At 33.4% G+C, this 21,701-nt stretch overlaps 1 protein-coding gene across 4 annotated transcripts in view; it reads right to left on the bottom strand.

Annotated features, from left to right (window-relative positions):
• The window catches only part of LRBA (LPS responsive beige-like anchor protein), a 776,641-nt gene that overhangs the window by 72,153 nt on the left and 682,787 nt on the right, over positions 1-21,701 (bottom strand). For all 4 annotated transcript variants that reach the window (XM_061192552.1, XM_061192551.1, XM_061192553.1 and 1 more), the window contains exon 48: positions 2,968-3,135. In XM_061192552.1, the coding sequence (XP_061048535.1) occupies positions 2,968-3,135 (168 nt within the window). The remainder of the gene's footprint in view (positions 1-2,967; positions 3,136-21,701) is intronic.

The raw sequence follows: 21,701 nt of genomic DNA, 5'->3' as shown, positions 1-21,701 counted from the left end.
AATGAGTTGGAAAGCTCTCCAGTTAAAGTTTAATTTGCTAATAATTAATCACTTGGAGATGTGGGGAAGAAAAGAAACTTACAGCAAAAGTTTTAAATAGTCTTCAGCAAATGCTGATCATGAAAAATAAATACTGAAAACTTATTTGGCATGGCAGTTCCTCAAAAAGTTAAACATAGAATTACCATATAATCCATCAATTCTACTTCTGAGTATATACCCCAAAGACTTGAAAGCAGGGCCTTAAACAGGTATTAATATACCCATGTTCACAGCAGTATCGTTCACAATAGCTAAAAAGTGGAAACAACCCAAAATATCCATTGACAGATGAATGGATAAACAAAATGTGGTATATACATACGATGAAATACTAATCAGCCTTAAAAAGGAAGGAAATTCTGACCCATGCTACAACATGGATGAACCTTAATAAAATAAGCCAGATACAAAAGGACAAATATTGTATAATTCCACTTATCTGAGGTACCTAGAATAGCCAGATTCCTGGAGACAGTAGAATGGTGGTTGTCAAGGCCTGAGGGCAGGGAGGAATGAGGAGTTACTGTATAATGCATACAGAGTTTCAGTTTGGAAAAGACGAAAATTCTGGAGATGGATGGTAGTGATGGTTGCATAACAATGTGGATGTATTTAATGCCACTGAATTATACCTCAAAAGAGGTTAACATCGTAAATTGTATATTTATTTACTACAATAAAAACCAATATTTGAAGTCATAACATGTTACTTTAAGTGAAAGAAAAAATATAATTTGGTTTACACATGTATGTCAACTACATATCTAATGCCTAAATGGACTATGCCCAATTTCAAATATTCTACCAAGCTAATTTAACAAACATTTATTGTCCCATTGTCTGACCACCTGCCCAGAATCTGGATTTCGAAAATTTGGTAACCAAAGATACACAACAGTCTTCTAGTTTCCCCTGTCCAATGTGGTATCCACTAGCCATATGTGGCTGTCTAAATTAACTAAAATTAAACATTCAGTTCCTCAGTCACACTAGCCACATTTCAAATGCACAATGGCCACCTGTGACTAGTGGCTACTGTATTGGGCAGTGCAGATACAATGAACATTTCCATTACTACAGAAAGTTCTATTGGACAGTGCTCTTTTAGATTGTACTGTAAACAGTATATGGTAAACTCCTTTGGTAAATCGTTGATGTGTGTGAGAAGCAGGGTGGGTCAATCCAGAGTAAAAACAAAGAGCCAATTATACTGACTGATCTATAGAGGAAACAACCAGCTGATGGAATGTTTCACTTTTTAACTAGCAGCATCACACAGATACAGAGAGCCATCCTTTATCAACCACATGTTGCACAAACTTTAATGATGGGAAAAGTATCACTATATCGACTTGGACACACTAATAGACAAGTCTTAAAAAAAAATAGGATCCCACATTGGGAGAAATGGTATTAAGTACATTTTCATAGCAACTCTACAGAATATTATGGAATTTCAAAATTAAAACTACACAGATTTTATAGCAACATAAAATAATATATGCTGGTATGTTAAGTAAAACAGGACATGACAAAATCAAATCTATATTGATTCCATGCATATAAAAGCTAAGTAGAGATAGGGATAATTACTACAAGGGAACCCAAAAAAACAGAACCAGGTGGTATATTTGAAAAGTAATTATGGACATTAATAGAACCACTGTTCAAATATTGTTAAAACAATAAAAAAGAAAGTATATGGGCCTATTCAATTCTATTCTAACAATGAAATTATGTTAACACCATTTGCATGTTTGCTCCAACCTCAATTTCATACACAGAACTTATGCATATTTTGTGTCATGCAGTCAGTTGTTGCTCTAATAAAATAAAATGCCCCCTGAAAGGAACATTTTCAAAGAACTGAAAAACTGGAAGAGTCTTTTAGAGTTCACCTGATCCAGTTCTAAAATAAACTGAAACACAGCAATTCAAAACCTGTGCAATTTAAGATAAATGTGCATCGAGTGCATACTGTTTTTGTTTGTGTATTAACCTTCTTTATCTAGCACATAAACCAGGTGATAATATATGTTAGCAAATATACATAAATATGTACTTTCATATACTGTCAACGTGATCAGGTCATAAGTAGAATTATAAAGAAATACATCAAGTGACAGTGAAAAATGACAAATCTTACTTACTGCAAACAATGTTCCCTTTACAGTGATATACAACTTTCCCTATGAATCAAAACTCCCTGGTTTCTTTAATAAAGTGCTCTTCTAAAATAGTACAGATGTGTAAGGTGTTATCGGTTGAATTCCATGAACATACATACATCTTTGTATATGATGTATGTTAGCTGGAGGATGTATAATTAAATTAAAATACTTAAAAAAAAAAAAAAGCAAGGCTATATGCAGACTTTTTGGTGAATATTGTATTTATCAAAACCATGTTTTGAGTGTTTTACTTAAGAAAATCAATGACAAAGATAAAACAAGTCTCAGTAACATCCAACACCAAGTTTGATGATGTAGGAAAGTTATAGACTTCATTCGTATTATTAACTTCTATATGGTTTTACACGTACTTATGTATCATATATAAATATGTGTTTTATCACATTTAAATAGATTTATGCTTATAATCCTATTTCTTTAATGAATTATTATTTTCCTAGTTCTTTAAATTAGTGAGTAGCCTTCAAAGTTATAAAAATTAGAAATATGATTATTGATCCCTTAATGGGTTCAAACTGAAAAAGCTCTCATCTTATACTGAGTCAAACATTTTGTTGGAGGGAAGTTCTGGGTTCAAGTCCCAGCTAGGTCACTAACTTAAAGGTTATTCTGCTTAAGGGTACTTTACCCATCTGGTTTCAGTTTCATTATCAGTAAAATGAAAGCATGGGGAAGATGAGATCTAATAGCTTCTGGTCTAGAGATACCTGTTAGACCCAGTCAGATAACTTACCTCTCTCAATACAGGATCAGTTATTGAATTCAGATTGACAGCTCCTTCATAGGTCAGGTAATAGAACACATTGAGGGCTCGAACAGCCTCCGGCCCTTGCTGTTTATAGCCAAAAATGAGATCAATCCATTGGTGAAGCTGGCAGGAAACAAATTCACTCTCCAGAGCCTGAAAAAAAAGGTGTAGATCTTATTATTATGCTGAATTCTATTTTTTAAATATATAGAGGAATTTAGAACAAGCAGTAAAGTTTACCTCTAAATTGACTGTGAACAGACTTATTCTGATGTCCTATTTTCCACCAGAATTTGTCCTCCATTTTTACAGAGACTTTGCAGCACGTGTCACACTGAATTACAATCGACTGCTTAGATTTCAGTATTAGTCTACTTGTACTGTGAGCACTGGAGGACCAGGGCTGGGTCTATCTCGGTCACGTTCGTAACTCAGGGCCTGACAGGTACTCAACTTACGTTTCAAAGAAAGGAGGTCATACAATGTAAAGGTTACTTTGGGATAGCAAATGTGAAAATATTAAACATTGACTATTCACTTGAAATATTTATAATTTTTCTAGAATTAAAACATTTTGTCTACTGTAACAACTGTAACCAAATTATTTAGTTATTTCAACTGAGTTTTTATGACAACAAATTAGATCTTGGGAGGGATACTTATAATTACTGAATTATTATTCTAGGTACTAGTATCAAATCAGACCAAATATTTGATGCTATTAACATAAGTGTTAATAAATAATGAATGAACATAATCAAGTTTTCAATAGAAATGCTGGGTTCAAGATCCACTTCCAATTCATCATGACATTCCCAGTTCCAAGCACTGTACCTAAAACACAATAGGTGCCAATAAATGTTTGCTGAACTTAATAACGTTAAAAATCCTAAAGAGTTTTAATGAGCAGAGACTTCTTATTTTTAGAAAAGTATTCATACTTATTTAATGTTGTTAAAAATTATCCCAACATAAAAGCTTAGCATTATGGACTAGTCTATCAATAAATAATGTTATTCAAATCACAAACTCAAACTGTGAAGCTTAATTTGAAGCATACCAAGTTGTATCAGGTAATGTATCTCACTGAAATTCTTATTTTTAGAGTCATAAGTGTATGACTGTGATGTATTTTTGGTGTGGCTTGCTGCTACGTTTTCAATATTATAAAAAGAAATCTGTTGGTTTTAAAACAAAATTGACTAACTTCTATAGCAAGCAACCAATGAGATATAAATCATCTCGTGACAAAAGACGTTCCTATTAGTTCACAGGTGTACGCTTGTGCAGATATGTGCTTTATTAAAACAACTGCCTATGAATAAGAAAATTGTTTATGGCTAAATTCAAATAATATATTTCCTTTAATAACATTTAACATGGCTTCATAATATATCACATATCATAAAGTATAAAAAATAATTCTATAACTAAAACTCTAGGCAATTCTCATATTCCAAAGTATACCTGAATTGAAATATGCCTTAAAAATATTTATTTAGTTTCAATTGTAAAAGTCACTGTTTAAAACATCTCTTATAAAACTCATTATATTTATAAATTTAGTAAACAGCTAAGAGAGCACAAAACTGCTTCATATTTTATTTGAAATAAGAAGAGAAGGACTTGTAATAACTTTCAGGAAAGTCCTATTTTAAGCACATGGATTTAAAATTAATCTGAAAATCCAGGAACTATTAATGCAAGTTGCACACAAAAAATGATATGTTTGTTTCATTAACTTAGGTCTTGGGTAGTGATGGGGGTGAGGGGGTGGGGCTGGAGGACATGTTTAAAGAGACACATAAAAACAGCAATTGTCTTAATTTGTGAGCAGCGCACTCTACACAAAAGCCCTAAATATGTTCAAATTAGAGCAAGCTGCTTGATTGTCACTGCAGTCTCATGTCACATTAATGCATGACAAACATTAAACCATACACTTAAATGGCAATTTATATCATTTAAATGTTTACTGCCAGACTAGCTCATCACTCATTTAAATGTGACTTTCTGACAGCTAATTTCAGTTAATTTTCTCCAATTCACTTAATTAGAACTTTCAATCAGGGAAGGACCTATACATATCTTTGAGCTTACGTTCTTTTTAGTTGTTCAAAATCTGAGTTAATAAACAGCTGAAAAGCTCTACTATAATAGATGAGCATGTAATATCTCTGAGTCTACAAAAATGTGTGACTATATGAAGCAAACTCACAGTATATACTCTTAAGAAAGGACCTACACTTATTTATGTAAATAATACTCTCGCCAGTAGTTTAAATAAAAAACGTTTAGTTTATATACACACACACTATTGAAATGATAAAAAGAAACCCTGCATCTAAGCTAATTAAAAATTAATGATTTCAAAATTGTTTAATAAGATAAAACAGTCAGGAGTCTCCTGAGTGTCCGTGGTATTGTGATTTGAGACTATAAAATTCCAGAAGGCTCAGCAAATGACAAAGTACAAATGAATTTTCTCAATATTAAAGCTCTAAAAACTAGGGCAATTTTATTTTATGTGTCATCAAACAAAGAATTGTGAGTCTTCCTAATGTTGATTACTTCTTTATGCACATTCAAAATGGTGAAGATGGTTAGATTTAGATGCTTAAACCTTTACATCTTGACACCACATCAAAATGTTAAGCAAAAATGCTGAAATGACAGACACGATGCTCACATTATGCCACAAGCACGCATGCAGAAGTCACCATAGTGCCATGGTTCATCCCTCCCCTTACCCTGTTACACTTGGTCAGTCCTTAAGGGGTTGACCAGTAATTCACCGAATTATTGGCAAAATCTCTTCCAGAGGTTGACAAACATGTTACTTTAAGGAATAAACTTTAAATACATTTTAAAAAACTAAACTAAAAATCTCAGCAGTCTTCAATCATTTCTTGCAATATATCAGAGCTTTAAAAAGGGAACCACAAGAACAACTGCCATGGATATACAGGAATTGCCAAAAGTTTAAAAATCATTTAATACAAAGTCAGTTCAGGACTTTAACATCCTTTTGATACCAGTGAATGGCAATTGCCTAACCAAAAGTATATATATGATAATAAACAAATGCACTTACTAAAGACTTGACGGAAGAAGTAAGAACAAGCTGCAGGAAATTATTGACGGTAAAAAAATACAAATAATTCAAAATGGAAAACCCTGGGAATACATTTTATAACTTCTGTTTTTGAGATTCAAAAACATAAAAATTCTTTAATTCCCCTTTCATACGTTAAGATTTTTAAAAATACTCTTTATATAAATACTTATTTATATGCACATTTTCAGTCACAAAAAAATAAAAACATGCCAGTGGAATGCTAAGCATCTGAGATTTTTCAAAGCCTTTAGGACAGACAGTCCTCATTAGGACTGGAGTTAAATACGGTTTGCAGCTAGGGGATAGAAACATTCTTCCCATGCTGCTATCAAACCTAACCAATCAATTGTTAGTACTCCCCTAGCAGGCTAGATACATCATTTACATCCAATGTGTGCTCTGAGTAAAATTTGTAAAAAAGAAAATCCGCTAAAATGTCCAACACAATACAATAATATTCAACTCATCTGAGTTATTATAAAATAAATCAGTGACTAACATTCATTTGTTAAGGTTCAAATAAGACTACGAAAAGACAATCATATGAAGCCTCACACGAATTGTCAATCCAATCCAGGGGGACCCATGTTAGTCTTGACAAACTGTCTTGGGGCTGATATCTGTTTTTCTAATGAGATCTATTAAGCAGAGACTAAAACACTTGAGATATGCTAAAAAGTACAGTATACAGATGTCAAATACAAACACTTATTAGTAACTTTCATTTGTTTGGCCCACATGCAGAACATCAACAAATTAAAGGTTTAATATTATAAAGAAAATAGTAAATTATTCATAAATAACTCATTTGTGTAGCCCTGTGTCAGAAATAATTATAACATATATGAATATGTGTCTAACAATAAATCTCATTGAAAGATCGCAATCTACATCTTCCTGAAACTAACCCATTAAGGAAATGAATTATTTATTAATAAAAAATGTTATATAAAATTATTGTTGGCTCTTATAGTGGAGTCAAATAATATGATAACATGTAGAAATCGTTTGCTTTTTCCAAGAAATTCTAAGCTATTTGAGAATAAAAATTGTAAAATAAAAAGCATTAATCATATGTTCAGTAATCTATGCATGCTTTAGAAATACTCTAGCAATTTCCTTTTATCTTCAAAAAATCATATTTCCTCTAATGTAAAAATTACATAAAATCAAGAAAACTAATTTCAATTAACAAAAGAAATTATTAGATAATTGTTTACCTCAAGACCAGGAAACCTTAATTGTGTATTATTTGTGTTTCTCATACTTGTAATTCCCAGATTGATGTTAATATTTAGTTACACTTTTGCTAAATCTTCTCATACCATGCCATTTTTAAAAAGCAACTAAATAAAAGCTATTGAAATCTATAGGATAAATAATTTTTATAAAAAATCAAATAAATAAATCAAATATTATTTACAAACTTTTAAGTACAGAAATAATTATATAACCAGAAAGAAATAGGCTTCTGCACCCCATACTACTACTTCCATTCCCAGGCTTTGAGAAGGTCCAGTTCAATTCCAAGATACAAAATGCCATAGCTATAAGCCTCAAATAAGAAAAATCACTGACTAACCCTCTTGACTTGATATGCATTTAATTATAAGATGTATTTAATCATATTTTAATGGAAGAAAGTATAAAAATTAGTTTTGTAACTTTTTGTACATATAATTAAGAGTCTTAATTCATTTGAGTGTAGATAGTAATAAGTTTCAAAGGAGTTAATGTTTGTATTGGCAAAAATGTTATATATAATATTATAAACTTGGTATTTTAAGTATTTTTCATTTTAAAAACATGTAATAAGGCCTTCTTATAACACACACACACACACACACACAGAGATTTAAAATGAACTGGTCTGTTATGTTTGCATGTGCTGGATTTCAAACACTAGTGGTAATGTTTCCTTAACATTGATATATGACCTTTGTAATTTACATTGAAGAAAGCTGTTTTTTTCAGCCTAATTAGAACTGTTTCAAATTTTCCTGCTAAATATATGATATAAAGTCCTTTCAACTTTTTTATTCTAGAGTTTCTTTCCATGTCAACTTTGTTCCAATCAAAATATGCTTTGAATTAAATGATTTTGATTGAATATGTGGATCACATTTCACTTCTAAGATTTAAAGTCCAAAAAGGAAAAGTTTAGCCTGTTCAAACAAAGCAAAAGCAGCCACTTTGCGGAAAGCTATTCACATTTAAGAAGACTGACAAATTGTTTGTGTGCACCATTAGGTCTAGTTTCTGCAATAGTTGCCAGATTTCCTGTCCCCCTAATAAGATACATTAACTCCTTAAATGCTGGCTCTGAATTTGTGATGAATCCAAGTAACCTCAGCAAATTTTTAATTTACCTATAATTTCCTTTTTTGAAACAGATTGAAAAAATAGAAAAGAAAAATTGCTGTTATATCAAATTCTTCGAGAAACAAAGGTCAGAGAAAAATCAACGTTTTTTTCATATTGGACAGATACAAATTCAAAATGTAAATATGCTTTCCAAATGGGATTTTTCCAGATGTGACAAATCCACATTAATCCCCGTTTTTTAAAAAAAAATGCATTAATTAACCTATTTAAGGATTACTTGTTCAGGTGAAACACAACAGTGAAAATACTGAAGTAGTTCATGAACTATAATCTACTAACATGAGCTTAACATTCTCCCATACTGATTACAAATACATCACAAAAATGCTTCTGAATTCAGATATTTACCTTAATATAAACATAGAACAAGAATGTTAAACAAATTTTATATTATTTACAAAGAAAAGTTTAACTTTGGGGGCTTAAAAAAAAGTTTAACTATGTGTGAAGCTGTGACATTAAGAACAATAATTCATGAATGTCAAGGGGAAAAAAAGGAGGATCAAGGATTTAGGAAAAAATTGTGGGATGCTAAAAATAAAAATTTTATCTGACAGTTTAAAAAAATGAAATTTAGTCAACAACACACTGAAGTACCGGGCTGAAAGGCAGATAGAGAAATCACTAAAGGAGTTCTGTACTTCTAAACTGCCCTTGAACTGTTGGGCAGAAGAGAGATTTTGGAGCCAGCAGCACACTGTTCATTTCTACATTTATACTATTACTAAAGAAAAGTGTGAGTTAGTATCATATCTTGATAATAACCATCAAGCACTTGTGCATCCTTTGGCAGGAGACTCATCCTGTCTACGATTGTTATTGTGTCGTTTTAAATGGAGTAGTCAACCAGCTGTTATATATTTTACACACTGAAGGCCATGTTTCCTTTGAAATTCATAGTTTTAATCTCAACTGAAGTCTGTATTGCTGTGTGCCAAGATCAAAAGGATTAGGCAAACTTGCACAATTACCCTCCTTTTCAGAGAGATGATTTTTTTCTAATGTTTAAAATAGTCCTACATGCTGACATTTTATCCAACTATTTTCTTTAGAGCTACAGAACATTAAAACATTTAATTAACATTTCAACCTTAGGTCACTCTTAATCTAAAATCTAGGAATTCACAATATACAGATATGTTAAACTAGTTATAGTGTAACACACATAGGGAGATGGAGCTTTTAAAAAAAATCTAATAAGGAACGATAGAGAACAACTAAAATTAAAGGATAGATAAGATGCATATGCATCAAGATAAAATAAATTTAACATAAGAGAAGTAAGACAATGCAAAAATGGGTAAGAAGTACATAAAAATTATGCCATGAAATTCTATAGACTTGTTAGAGGTGTGCCATGTATTTGACATTAAGCTTTCTAGCAGGCAACATAAAGAAAGAAACACGAACACTTACAAGAGTCAAAAGTGACTATAATGTAAAAACAAACCAGATGGCCTAGAAAAACACATTATTTCTATTCCTAAGATAAGAAATTCCTCCCTTGGCAATATGATGGAATCCAGGTATGTGACTCTCGGAGGGACTGACTTAATCCTGGGATAGATTTAGAGTATGGACAAATGAAGAGACTACATATTCTTCAGGCAATCCTGCATAAACATTATTTCTCTTAGGTGAGGCTTGGAATGGTAAATTCTAGATTACGTTCCATGACGAGTACCTGGAATGCAGCCATTTTATTTTGTCAGTAAATGTAGAGCCACATGCTTCAACAACAGCTAAACTGAGTCACAGGACTAATAATCTCTTAAAAATGTGAAAGGAAAGACACAAACAAGTCTCTATGGAAGGCAAGCTCACCTTCACTTGGAAGGGGGAGTGGTCTTCCCTAAGACAGATTCAAGATTTTTCTCAGAAAGAAATTCTGGATAAACTTTCCCACATAGATAAATGGTAAGAGAAGCCTCTAAATGCCAATCATGATGTCCAAATACACACAGATGTTAAAATGTTTTAAACCACGGTACTAAATGCTCAACCCTTTAAAAAGAATTAGTAAAGTATCCCTAGAAAATTAATTTTGAGCATTGTATACTGCTGTTATGCTCTCTGAGATAAAGTAGTTATAAAAAATATATGCTTAAGTAAATAAAATACTAATCTAAAATTCTTAGTTATCGGCCTAGGTATAGAAAAAAAGAACAGGTTTCCTCTTCAACAACCGTAGAAAAATGTATTAATTTGCTGTATGAACTTCTGGAAGTTTTAATTTTATAGTCAGTTATTAAAAGAAGGAAAACAAAACCAAAAAAATTTAATCCCTTCCCATTTGCTTATCCACATAGATCTGATAAATACTAGCAGTCTCTTGCCTTTGAAGATGCCCAGACCAGAATCCCTACTTATTGCCAGATGTAGTTTAATCCCACAGGGACTCCAGATAAAAACAAGGAGCTGTCTTCATGGCACCAATGATTCTCTGGACTGACTGCCACAAATTTACGTTGGCAAATCAAAATCCTTGGCAAAATAGAACACTTATTATATCACCACTTCCAAGAATAACCAATAAAGAAAAACTTGAACTAAAGAATATGAATGCAAATGTTGAATATGCATTCATATTGTTGAACAATATGACAACAAATGTCAGTTTTAAAGCACTGACAAGTTCAGCCAGAGAATTACATCTGCACTTACTTTGTGTGCCCAATTGTATACATGTATATTACGTAGGGCTAAAAGTCTTTTTTCATTCTGCAACTTTTGATTAATATCAGCAGCTCTGTCATCCATTCAATCAACAAATCTTTATTGAGTGCTTACTATAAGTTCTGTTCTATGCTAGATTCTAGGGCTAAGGAGATCAGATATCCCTTTGGAGAGAGGGTAGGGAGGCAAAGTCATCTCTAAGATGATTACAATAGCTTATGTGAGAGGCACTGAGAACCCCAATCAAGAAAGAAGCAGTGGGAATGAAGAAGAGGGGACAGATTTCAGAAAGATTTAAGATATGTTATTACTTATACCACCAACTGATTACCAATGTGAGAGGTGAAGGATGACACCCAGATTTCAAGTTTGGACCTTGATTATACTGGATAAGGAAGAGTTTACATGGTAAAAGATTAATTCAGTTTTGAACTTAGCATTAATATTTTGAACTTTAGGGACTTGCCTGGTGGCGCAGTGGATAAGAATCTGCCTGCCAATGCAGGGGACACAGGTTCGATTCCTGGTCCGGGAAGACCCCACATGCCACGAAGCAACTAAGCCCGTGCGTCACAACTACTGAGCCTGTGCTCTAGAGCCCGCGTGCCACAACTACTGAGCCTGTGTGCCTAGAGCCCGTGCTCTGCAACAAGAGAAGCCACCGCAAGGAGCAGAAGCCAGCACACTGCAACAAAGAGTAGCCCCCACTCGCCGCAACTAGAGAAAGCCCGCGCGCAGCAACGAAGACCCAACGCAGGCAAAAATAAATAAAATTAAATCTTTAAAAAAATATATTTTGAACTTTCTTTTATAGATTTGAATTAACCCTAAGCCTTTCTCGGATCTAAGTCTGATAACTATAACAGAAGTTTGTATACTGTTTCAATATTAAAATATGTTCATGTTCAATATTGAGATTTCTAAGCCAAAAAATTCTGGGTAACAAAATAATCACCAGACTTTATACCAGTGATGCCCAGTAGGAATATAATGCAAGCCAAATATGGAGTTTAAAATGTTCTAGTAGCCACATTTTTAAAAATAGGAAAAATTAATTTTAATGTAGTATAATCAAAAATATCATTTAAACATATAATCAATATTAAGTTATTTTGTATTAAATCTTAGAAATCTGGTATACATTTTACACTTACAACATACAGCACATCTCAACTCAGACTAGCCACATTTCAAGTGATCAATAGTCACACATGACTAGTGGTTAAAACATTGGGCAGTAAAGCTTTATTCAGTTCCAAATACTGAATCTGCATTCAGATTTTTACAGTATTTTTATAAAAGATAGAATTCAGGGATTAGCACTATTTAACACTTTAAAATATACAGCTTCTCCTGCTGAAAATAAAGATAAATCTTACAAAGCATGAAACACCTGCAGCAGACTATAAAGTGACCTTTGATGCAATTTTGAAGTGGTCATTACAATTCTCAGTGCCATGAAGAACGGCTATATCTTAGGACATGAGAGCAGAAATATAACATCTTCACTTGTTAAACAGACACAATATTCTGCAATGTATATTCTTCAGCCATTTACAAATATCTGAAGAAATGTGGCAGCATTCAAAATATGGCACTATGACTCCTCTAACAACAAAGGTAAAGGGCTAATTTTACCAATTATGATATCATCTGTAAACTCTCAATCCTTAAAAGTCCTTGGTTAGAATTCTTACATATTATCTACTCAACTGTATCAGCTATGTACTTTAAGAACTAACATATAGCGACAGACTACGATTTAGTATAGGAAACACAACGTTTGATGAAAGTCAGATACGTGAAACCTGTAGACAACACGGATGCATTCATAAACCTCATAAAAATCACCTCATTTTAGCAGCACATGAAACTAGCCTGTTTGCCCACTCTTAGAAATCCCATAACATCTATAATAACAGTCTATGATTCTCTAAATTGTAGGTCTGATTCTTTCGAAATTATCAATGTAATAATGACTAGTAAATAGGGTCAGTCTTGTTTAATTCTTTTTATGTAGTTATGAATACACAGGCAATATGAGATAAACAATCTAAACCTTTTGAGAGATTCAAGTAAATTTGTTATTTATGCTTCCTTACCTCACTTTCACTTCTTAACTAATCTCTCATCTTTCTATTATAGTTACACCACCGAACATGTTTTTGCTAAGATTACCACCTCCATCTGTCTGAAACCTATGGATGCTTATCACTACCCCTCTCTGCATTACGGCATTTAAGTTTCTAACTCTATCTTCTCTAAGCTTCCTTGCTAACGTCCCTCCAGATTTTCTTTCTGCATTTCTGATTCTCCTTCTCACTTTCTAATGGAAGGTCTTTTTCCTCTGTCGACATCTTCAGTGTTCGTTCTCCTCGCAACTCAGTCCCAGGCCCTTGTTTCTAATGTAACTCAGACCAGATGAGCCAGACTTCAGCTACCTCAACCGACTATTATGACCATCTCCAGAGTTTCAAGTCCAAAATGTCAAATTAGACTACTTCTTTTGCTCTGCCTCAGGTAACTCAAACCTAATATATCAAAAAAATAATGAAGAATTTTTCCTCTTAAACTTGCTTTCTTGCTTGCTTTTCTGATTATGGAAGGAGACCTTCATCCACTCAGCCAATTCAGAAATGGGGCAGTCATCTTGGGCGCTCCTTTTTCCTCTCCCTCCAAAATATTATCTACTAAGAAAATAAGCCTCCAAAGTATCCTTCAAATTCATTCTTTCTTTTCCTTCCACTATGACTATGTTTGGTTCCATGCTTCTCTATTTCTTGGCTCATTTATTCTAACACTATCCAAACTGTTCTCTTTCTCTCTAAAATCCCCTCCCTCCATTCAATTCCTATCTAAAACCTGACCAATTCACGACTCTCCTTAAAACTTTTCAGTGGTTCTCCTTTCTCTAAAGCAATGGATATCCAACTTGAACAGCCACTAAGATCACCTGGAGGACTTGTTAAAACACAGATTGCTGGGCTCCCACCCAGAGAGTTTGTTTCTGTAGGTCTGGAGCTGAGCCCAAGATTTGCCTTTTTAACAAGTCCTCAGGTAAGACTGAAGCTCCTGGTCTGGCAACCACGTTTTGGGCACCACGACCCCAAAGAAAAAGCCCATCTGACTTACAAGACACTAAGGAATGTTCATATAATGTGCCTCCAGTCTTCTCCCTCCACAGGTGTCACTCACAGCTCTCTTTACACACATACTGCACGCCACCTCCTGAGTTAAGTTGAGTGTGCGTACTGTACTGTAATAACATCAAGATCTTTGTTCACACTGCTTTGTATCTCTGTAATGCCCTTTCCGTCATCTTGCTCCCTCCCTGGCAAACTACTACTCATTCTTAAAGACTAAGATCAAGTGTAGCTTCCTCGGTTAAGTCTTGCCCAACCTTCCCAAGGAAGCAACATAAGGCATTTCCTTTCTGTTTCGGAGTTAAAAAAAACAATTATAACTATGCATGGTGACAGCTGTTAACTAGACTTGTGATCATTTCACAAATATGCAAATATTGAATCATTTTGTTGTACAACTGAAAGTAATATAATGTTATATGTCAATTATATCTCAATAAAAATTAATATTAAAAAAAGTATATACACACAAATGAATAAAATATTGAATGCTTTAATGGTAGCCTGAGATTTTCCTTAATGGTACATGCCACAAGTATTATATTTTTTGTTATATATTATCACAAGTTACATATTTATTTGTTTAGTTTCTTATTTATTATCCATCTCCCTCACTAAACAAAATGGTGCAAAAGGGTAGACACTATGCTGTCTTTCTCATTGCTATATTCCCAAAGACTAATAAGTAGTAGGCACTCACAAAATATTTGTTGAATGAATAAATAAACACATCACTTAATCTATTTCCCTAATTAGTTACTGCCATGTCTGTTTGATCTTCGTAATGACAGCCCCAAAGGGCAGGTGTCATATTCTTCCAATTTTGTGATCACAGACCCAATTACCCAGCAGGCCCCTAAATAAACGTCTGTTGAATGAATGAATGGCATTTAAGAAATTCTTGTGATTTAGCACAATTCAGCATCTATGCTGAGGGACTAAGATCTTAAAGCGTTGTATAAGAAGCATGAAATTGACCATAGAAACTTTATCCAGTTGATACTGTGCTAATTTGGCAGAGTTTTAGAAAATGTGCAGAATTTCTGTGATTACAAGCCATTACAAATGATTTGTCTACAGTTTGCTAACCATACAATCAAATTTAAGGTAGGCTGATTACATGGAAAGAAGAAAAAGTGAAGTGGATATTACAGTATCATCTTTCATATTTTATTTTCTCTTGAACAATGTCAGGAAGATGGATGCAAATAAAGTCATTCATAACCTTGACAAAGCCTCTAGAAAGACAACATATTATGCAAGGAAAATGCATCTGAAGGTCAACCTGGAAGAAATTCACTGACCAACTAAACAACACTATAATAACAATAACATCGGCACTTAACATTTAGTGACTGCGTATAATGTGCCCGGTTTTATGCTAAATGTCTTACATGGATTATTTTCTTTAATCTTCACAGTAATCTTATGAGATAAGCACTACATTTAAAACAATTGTTTTACAAATGAGGCTAAGAATGCTAAGTAAATAGACTAATATCACACAGCTAGTAAATGTCAGAACCCAAATCTGACTCCTGAAGCCATGTCAGTACACATCTTTTTGAAAAATTCTGAAATAGAATGGTATATGCCAAAGCTGCATTAGGAAACTTCTAAAAATATGAAACCATTTCATACCAAGAATTATTTTTAATGGGTTTCACATATACCATTTGGTGACACTAGTATTAAGTATTGCTGAGTATACACTAAATCTGATGTGTCACGTCAACCCGAAGGCTTTATTTACAGATTTTATTGTTCTTTCAACTGGTTTTCACTTTTACACCTGCCTTTCAAAACTAACACTTTCACCTTGTATTATAGTTTATTTTTCTACCTTGCTCACTAGTAGCTGAATTCCTGGAAGGCAGAGATTATATCTCATTCTTGGAACTGAGCACACAGTAAACACTCAATAAATATTTATAGAGGTAAATAAGAAATTATATTCTAGGCCTCTTTTTCACTAATTTAACTGTATATTCATTAGGAGATTTTAAAAATCGAATTTAAAAAATCAGCCTTTAGAGCAAGACAGAGAATACCAACATATTTGTTAATTGCTAAGTCCAAAGACCCTCAATAAAGAAGCAATCCATTAAACTACTTTGCTCTGAGAATTAACAATAAGAGTTCATTCTGCTAAACATTAGCAACTTAAAAAATGTGATTTCATATATTTTAATGTGTATCATATTTTGTTTTGACACATAAACTATTTGATTTCCTTAAATCAAACTACCGTGCAAAAAGAAAGGAGAAAATTTCTCCTATTTCCTATTTAAATAAATACTTTCAATTAACTACCAAATTCGATACATGTTTTTGTTAATTTTTAGAAAATGTTTTAAATACTTTCATGCAATAACACTGTCTCAAACTATCTACTCAGGGCACTGACTACACATTTTTCTTTTATTTTTCAAGAAGTATAGCATAAATATTATTTGTCTATGTGATTTTAGTATCTCTTAAATGTGCCACTTGGCAAACACTTTTAAATTAAACTACTATAATAATAAAAATGTCAAACATCAAACTGTTTTGAGACTTTTTTTAAGCTTTTCAGGTGACCTTTTCTATAAGCTGGTAAGACACACTAGAGTACTATAAAACCAGAGTTGGAACCACTACCTTTATTAGGTTAGGAGAATTGGATCGAGACATAGATGCATTCATTCTGAAAGACCACCATTTTCCTCCCTTGTTCAAAATTATAACTCTTCTTTATAGAATGTCTACAGTTTCAGGTAAATTCAACTCAAAGGATGCAGTTATAAGGTCAGAATCTATCAAATATATTATTAGCAATGTAAGCATTTAAATTTTTCTTAAATATGTAGGTGAAAAGACAAACAGCAAGGCAAGAGTTAATTGAAACATTCCTCTTTAGAGCAACTGCATTGACGAGTGGGGGCTGGTGGATGGCGGGAGGAGGGAGCAAGGCAGAGAGATCCAGAGTTAATCAGGGAGCAAATCCAAAGCCAGGCATGGATAGGCCTCACTAATGAGTCTCAAGTACCCTGCAGTGGTTTTCAAACTTAACTGGCTTCAAACGATGCCACCCCATGACAGAATGCAGCTAGCCATAAGAGGAGGGTGATTAGAATAAATGACTGGGGTAATTAACTCTGATGTGAAACCACCTGATTGGAAAAGAGAAGCCAAGAGCTATTTAGCTGATGGTCCTCCAGTAGAAAAAGGAAGCTTTCCCTTTCTCTTGTGTGGGTGTTCAGTTAGAACTCAACTCTTTCAAGTAGGCATTTGGTAGCACTAATGAAAAGCAGCTTTCATTCAAGGGCCTTCCCATTCATTTTGAAAGGGGAAGAAAATAAAAGCTTCAAAGTAGAACTAATTTACTTTACTCCCCTACCTCTCAGTGAATTTGGCATTAGTGAAGTCTGCATTAGTATTAATGCTAACAATCTACCTCCAAATAATGTCATCAAATACCAAAAATTGTTATTTATGAAATAACTAGAAAGAATAATTTTAAAAAATTAAAAATTTTTCTTTCTCTAAAAATATTTTCCATCACATGTACATCTTAAATATATACATTTTTTATTTGTCAATCATACTCAATAAAGCTGGAAAAAATGTTTTACACAGAAAACTTTAAATTTATAATAATCGTTGATCAGTGTCAATACTTCCTTTATAAAATCCATTGGGATCATTATTCCTATAACAAGAGACTCCTGAGTAGGGGAGAAGGATATAAAGTACAAATGGTGTACATTTGCTTTTGAAGAGAAAACAAAAAAGAATAATGTTAAGTCAAGGAAAGAAAGAATACATATTTTTGCAAAAAGACAGCTTTCTTACAGTGCAAATTGAGCCAAAGAATCCACCACACTCTCTGGTCTGCTTTATTTTGCAAAGAGGGGAATTACAAAGACTGGGGGAATTACTACCTGCTGTTTTACAAGTAATCATCAATTCATTGGGCCAATGTTGTTCTGTACCTGCTGAGTTAATGTTCCTAGACACACCCCTCCCCCTTAAACAGGTTCACAAGCTGCCCAGGAGCAACTATGGTGTAGTAGCACATGTAACTTAGCAAATGTTTATGCCTAAACTCGGATTTATTTGACAGCTTTACACCTTTGGGTATGATATAATTAAATGTTTTGACAGCTAAACAAAAACTGTATAAATTTAAAAGCTATTAGGAGCTCAGCATCTAGAATCAAAATTTGCTTATACCCTAAACCATTTTTAGCCATGCATTCCAATAAAAAGCACAAAGAGAGGGGCAAATGTCTATCCAAATGTTTTAGCTAATTCTTTCACATTTCTCTTATGAAGAATATTCCACTTACAAATACTGCCAATGATTTTAATATCAACAAAGGGAACATAAGCAGATTTAAGATAAAACCTAAACTTTATCTTTGGCTATTTTCTATAATTTTAGAAGCAGCAGTACTAAAAAGGCACAGACTAAGATATATGTAGTGTATTATTTAAAAGGCCACTATGTGCTATTTAAAAGGATTTAAAGCAACACAAGGAAAGTGAGTGGTCCGTCAAACTCAGCCACCAGTGACTCAGGAGTTAACTTTCATTCTCCAAAGGTGCCAGGTTCCAGATTTTCACAGTACCCTGTGCTGCTGCTTGTTCCTCTGAGATCCCAGTTCTCGCTTCTTGTGGAAGAGAGGAATCACAATGCCTGCCTTCAGAAAAACTCACTGTTCATTATCTGAGCTCCAGAAAACGTTCCTATCAGTAGTACTATTCAAACACATAGATTAAAAACCTCAGATACTTCTCTAAAAAGCAAAACAAAACAAAACAAAGAAAAACCTATAAAGCAAAATCGTCAATTAAACTATCTTTTATTTTAAAATGCAAGGCCAATTTATATCTACTATATTGCATCATAGTATCATTCTGGAAAGCACCCTCAGAGTACTGGCTTATAGTCTAACAAAAAAGCTCAAGTTTAAACAATATCTATAGTTAGAACCACTACTGAAGCATTTGGACTCTATCAAATATATAAAAACATTTAAAATCTACTTTTCATTATGTAATGATCTGAGGGGATATTCTATCCTCACAAAGGTTAACAATGATCTGTTGTTTATTTTGAAAAAAATCAGTGAAATGTTTAGAAACCAGTTCACTTCTCCTGTGATGTTTATATTTCACTTTATCATCCCTGTTGGAAAGACAGTTCTGAAGGAAGAAAATACTATGAACCAAACGCTGTTTAACTTATACATGCTGATGTCAAGTAATTTAAAAAAACATATTCTAAAAAGAGCTTCTTATGTACACATTTAAAAACATAACTGCATAATCTAATTCTCTTCCTCTCACTCTTGTGAACAGGATGGATGTCTTTTTGTGTACCCTATTTGGATCTACTGGAACACAGCCTGAAAGCAGATTTAACTTTTTTGAGTTTTTAAATATCTGACAGTGTATGGAGTGTGGGGATAAGGAGGTGGGGACTCAGAAGCTGACAGCTGCAATCTGGCTTTTTTTTTTTTTTTTAATGAATGAACTTTGAGTCATCTTATAAACGCTAGTTATAAGGCTCAGCATTCCTAGCAGATGGGCAGCTGTTTGAAGACTTACAGAATTTAGACCCAAAGGGAAGTATTACCTGGTATAAAATAAGAAATTGATGTTATTTAAATACTACATATTGAAGATGTCCTCTTCTTAGGAAATATTATCTCAGTGTCTTTATTATTTCATTGTTTCTCTTTTCCATGGACATGTTTTGAAAAGAGTTATCAAATAGTCAAATGTTATCAAATACATTTGACAAGATGTGTATATGTCTGCCAGACCTTCTGATTAGAATGAGATAACCAGTGGCACTGATCTAATTCAGCCAAAGCACAGGAACTAGAATTTAACCCGTGTTGCCTTTTTATAGGTAAAAGATCTACGTTCAAAGCATTGAGAAACTGCCGTGGCAGCTCTAGGGGTACAATGACCTTTGGTTGAGATCCATTAAACATTAATAAACGTATCATGCCTAGTAAAATATACTAATTTCATAAACCTAAGACTCCATTTGACTGTAAGATGAATCTTTATTTCATGGATTGCTAAGAAATAAAAAGAGCTGCAAAATAATGATAACAGAATGCTATATGATACAGGATTTTAAAATTATACTGACTGAAAGAGCTATCAGCTAGTGGGAAGCAGCCGCATGGCACAGGGAGATCAGCTCGGTGCTCTGTGTCCACCTAGAGGGTGGGATAGGGAGGGTGGGAGGGAGATGCAAGAGGGAAGAGATATGGGGATATATGTATATGTATAGCTGATTCACTTTGTTATAAAGCAGAAACTAACATACCATTGTAAAGCAATTATACTCCACTAAAGATGTTAAAAAAAAAAAGAGCTATCAGACTTTTTAGACTTAGATTTTATTAAGTATTGTACATATGTAAAAAAGAAAATATAAATGAAATTAACTGGTTATTTATAAAACGTTTCAGAGTCCAACTCTTCTGAATTACTTCCTGATTTGAAGTTGTTGAAATCTGTGTTTTTCTTCACAATACTGTTCTCACTGCCTTTAAAAGCATTAGTGATGCAGCATCTTTTAAAAAGAATTCTCCACTATTACCTTTGGAATTTTCTTCCAAGCCTCAGACATGCATTTTACAAATTTTGATGCTGACATTTTCTTGATCTCCCTGCTTTTTTTTTTTCAGAGCTGTCAGTGCACTTCTCATGACTACTCTACCTCGATGCTCTTCTAACTGTGTTTATATGTCTATTAATCATGATACCTCTATCTGAACAGCTCTACCATGATAACTCTATCTTAAAACTTACCAAAATACATTTTAAGATGTTCGCTGGAGCAACACTGTTTAGTGGAAGACAGCTTGGCAGTTTCTTATGAGCTAAATATCCTCTTACCGTATGACCCAGAAATTGCACTCCTTGGTATGTACCCAAATGAGTTGAAAATTTATGTCCACATGAAGACCTGTACATGAATGTTTACAGCAGTTTTACTCATAATTGCTAAAACTTGGAAGCAACCAAGATGTCCTTCAATAACTGAATAGATAAATAAACTGTGGTATATCCATACAATGGAATATTATTCCTCAATAAAAAGAAATGAGCTATCAAGCCATGAAAAGGCATGGAGGAACCTTAAATGTATATTGCTAAGTGAAGGAAGCCACTCTGAAAAGGCTACATACTGTATAATTCCAAATGTATGATATTCTGGAAAAGGAAAAACTACGGAGACAATAATAAGATAAATGATTGCCTGAATGTGGAGTGGGGGGAAGGGGGAAGAATGAACAGGCGGTGCTCAGGGGATTTTTAGGGCATTGAAACTTCTGTATGCCACTGTAATGGTAAACACATGTCATAATACATTTGTTAAAGCCCAC

This window comes from Eubalaena glacialis, chromosome 5 (assembly GCF_028564815.1).
Source record: "Eubalaena glacialis isolate mEubGla1 chromosome 5, mEubGla1.1.hap2.+ XY, whole genome shotgun sequence".
Taxonomy (NCBI): Eukaryota; Metazoa; Chordata; class Mammalia; order Artiodactyla; family Balaenidae; genus Eubalaena; species Eubalaena glacialis.
Note: the sequence above shows the minus strand (reverse complement) of the source record. Positions and strands in the feature narration are given on the sequence as shown.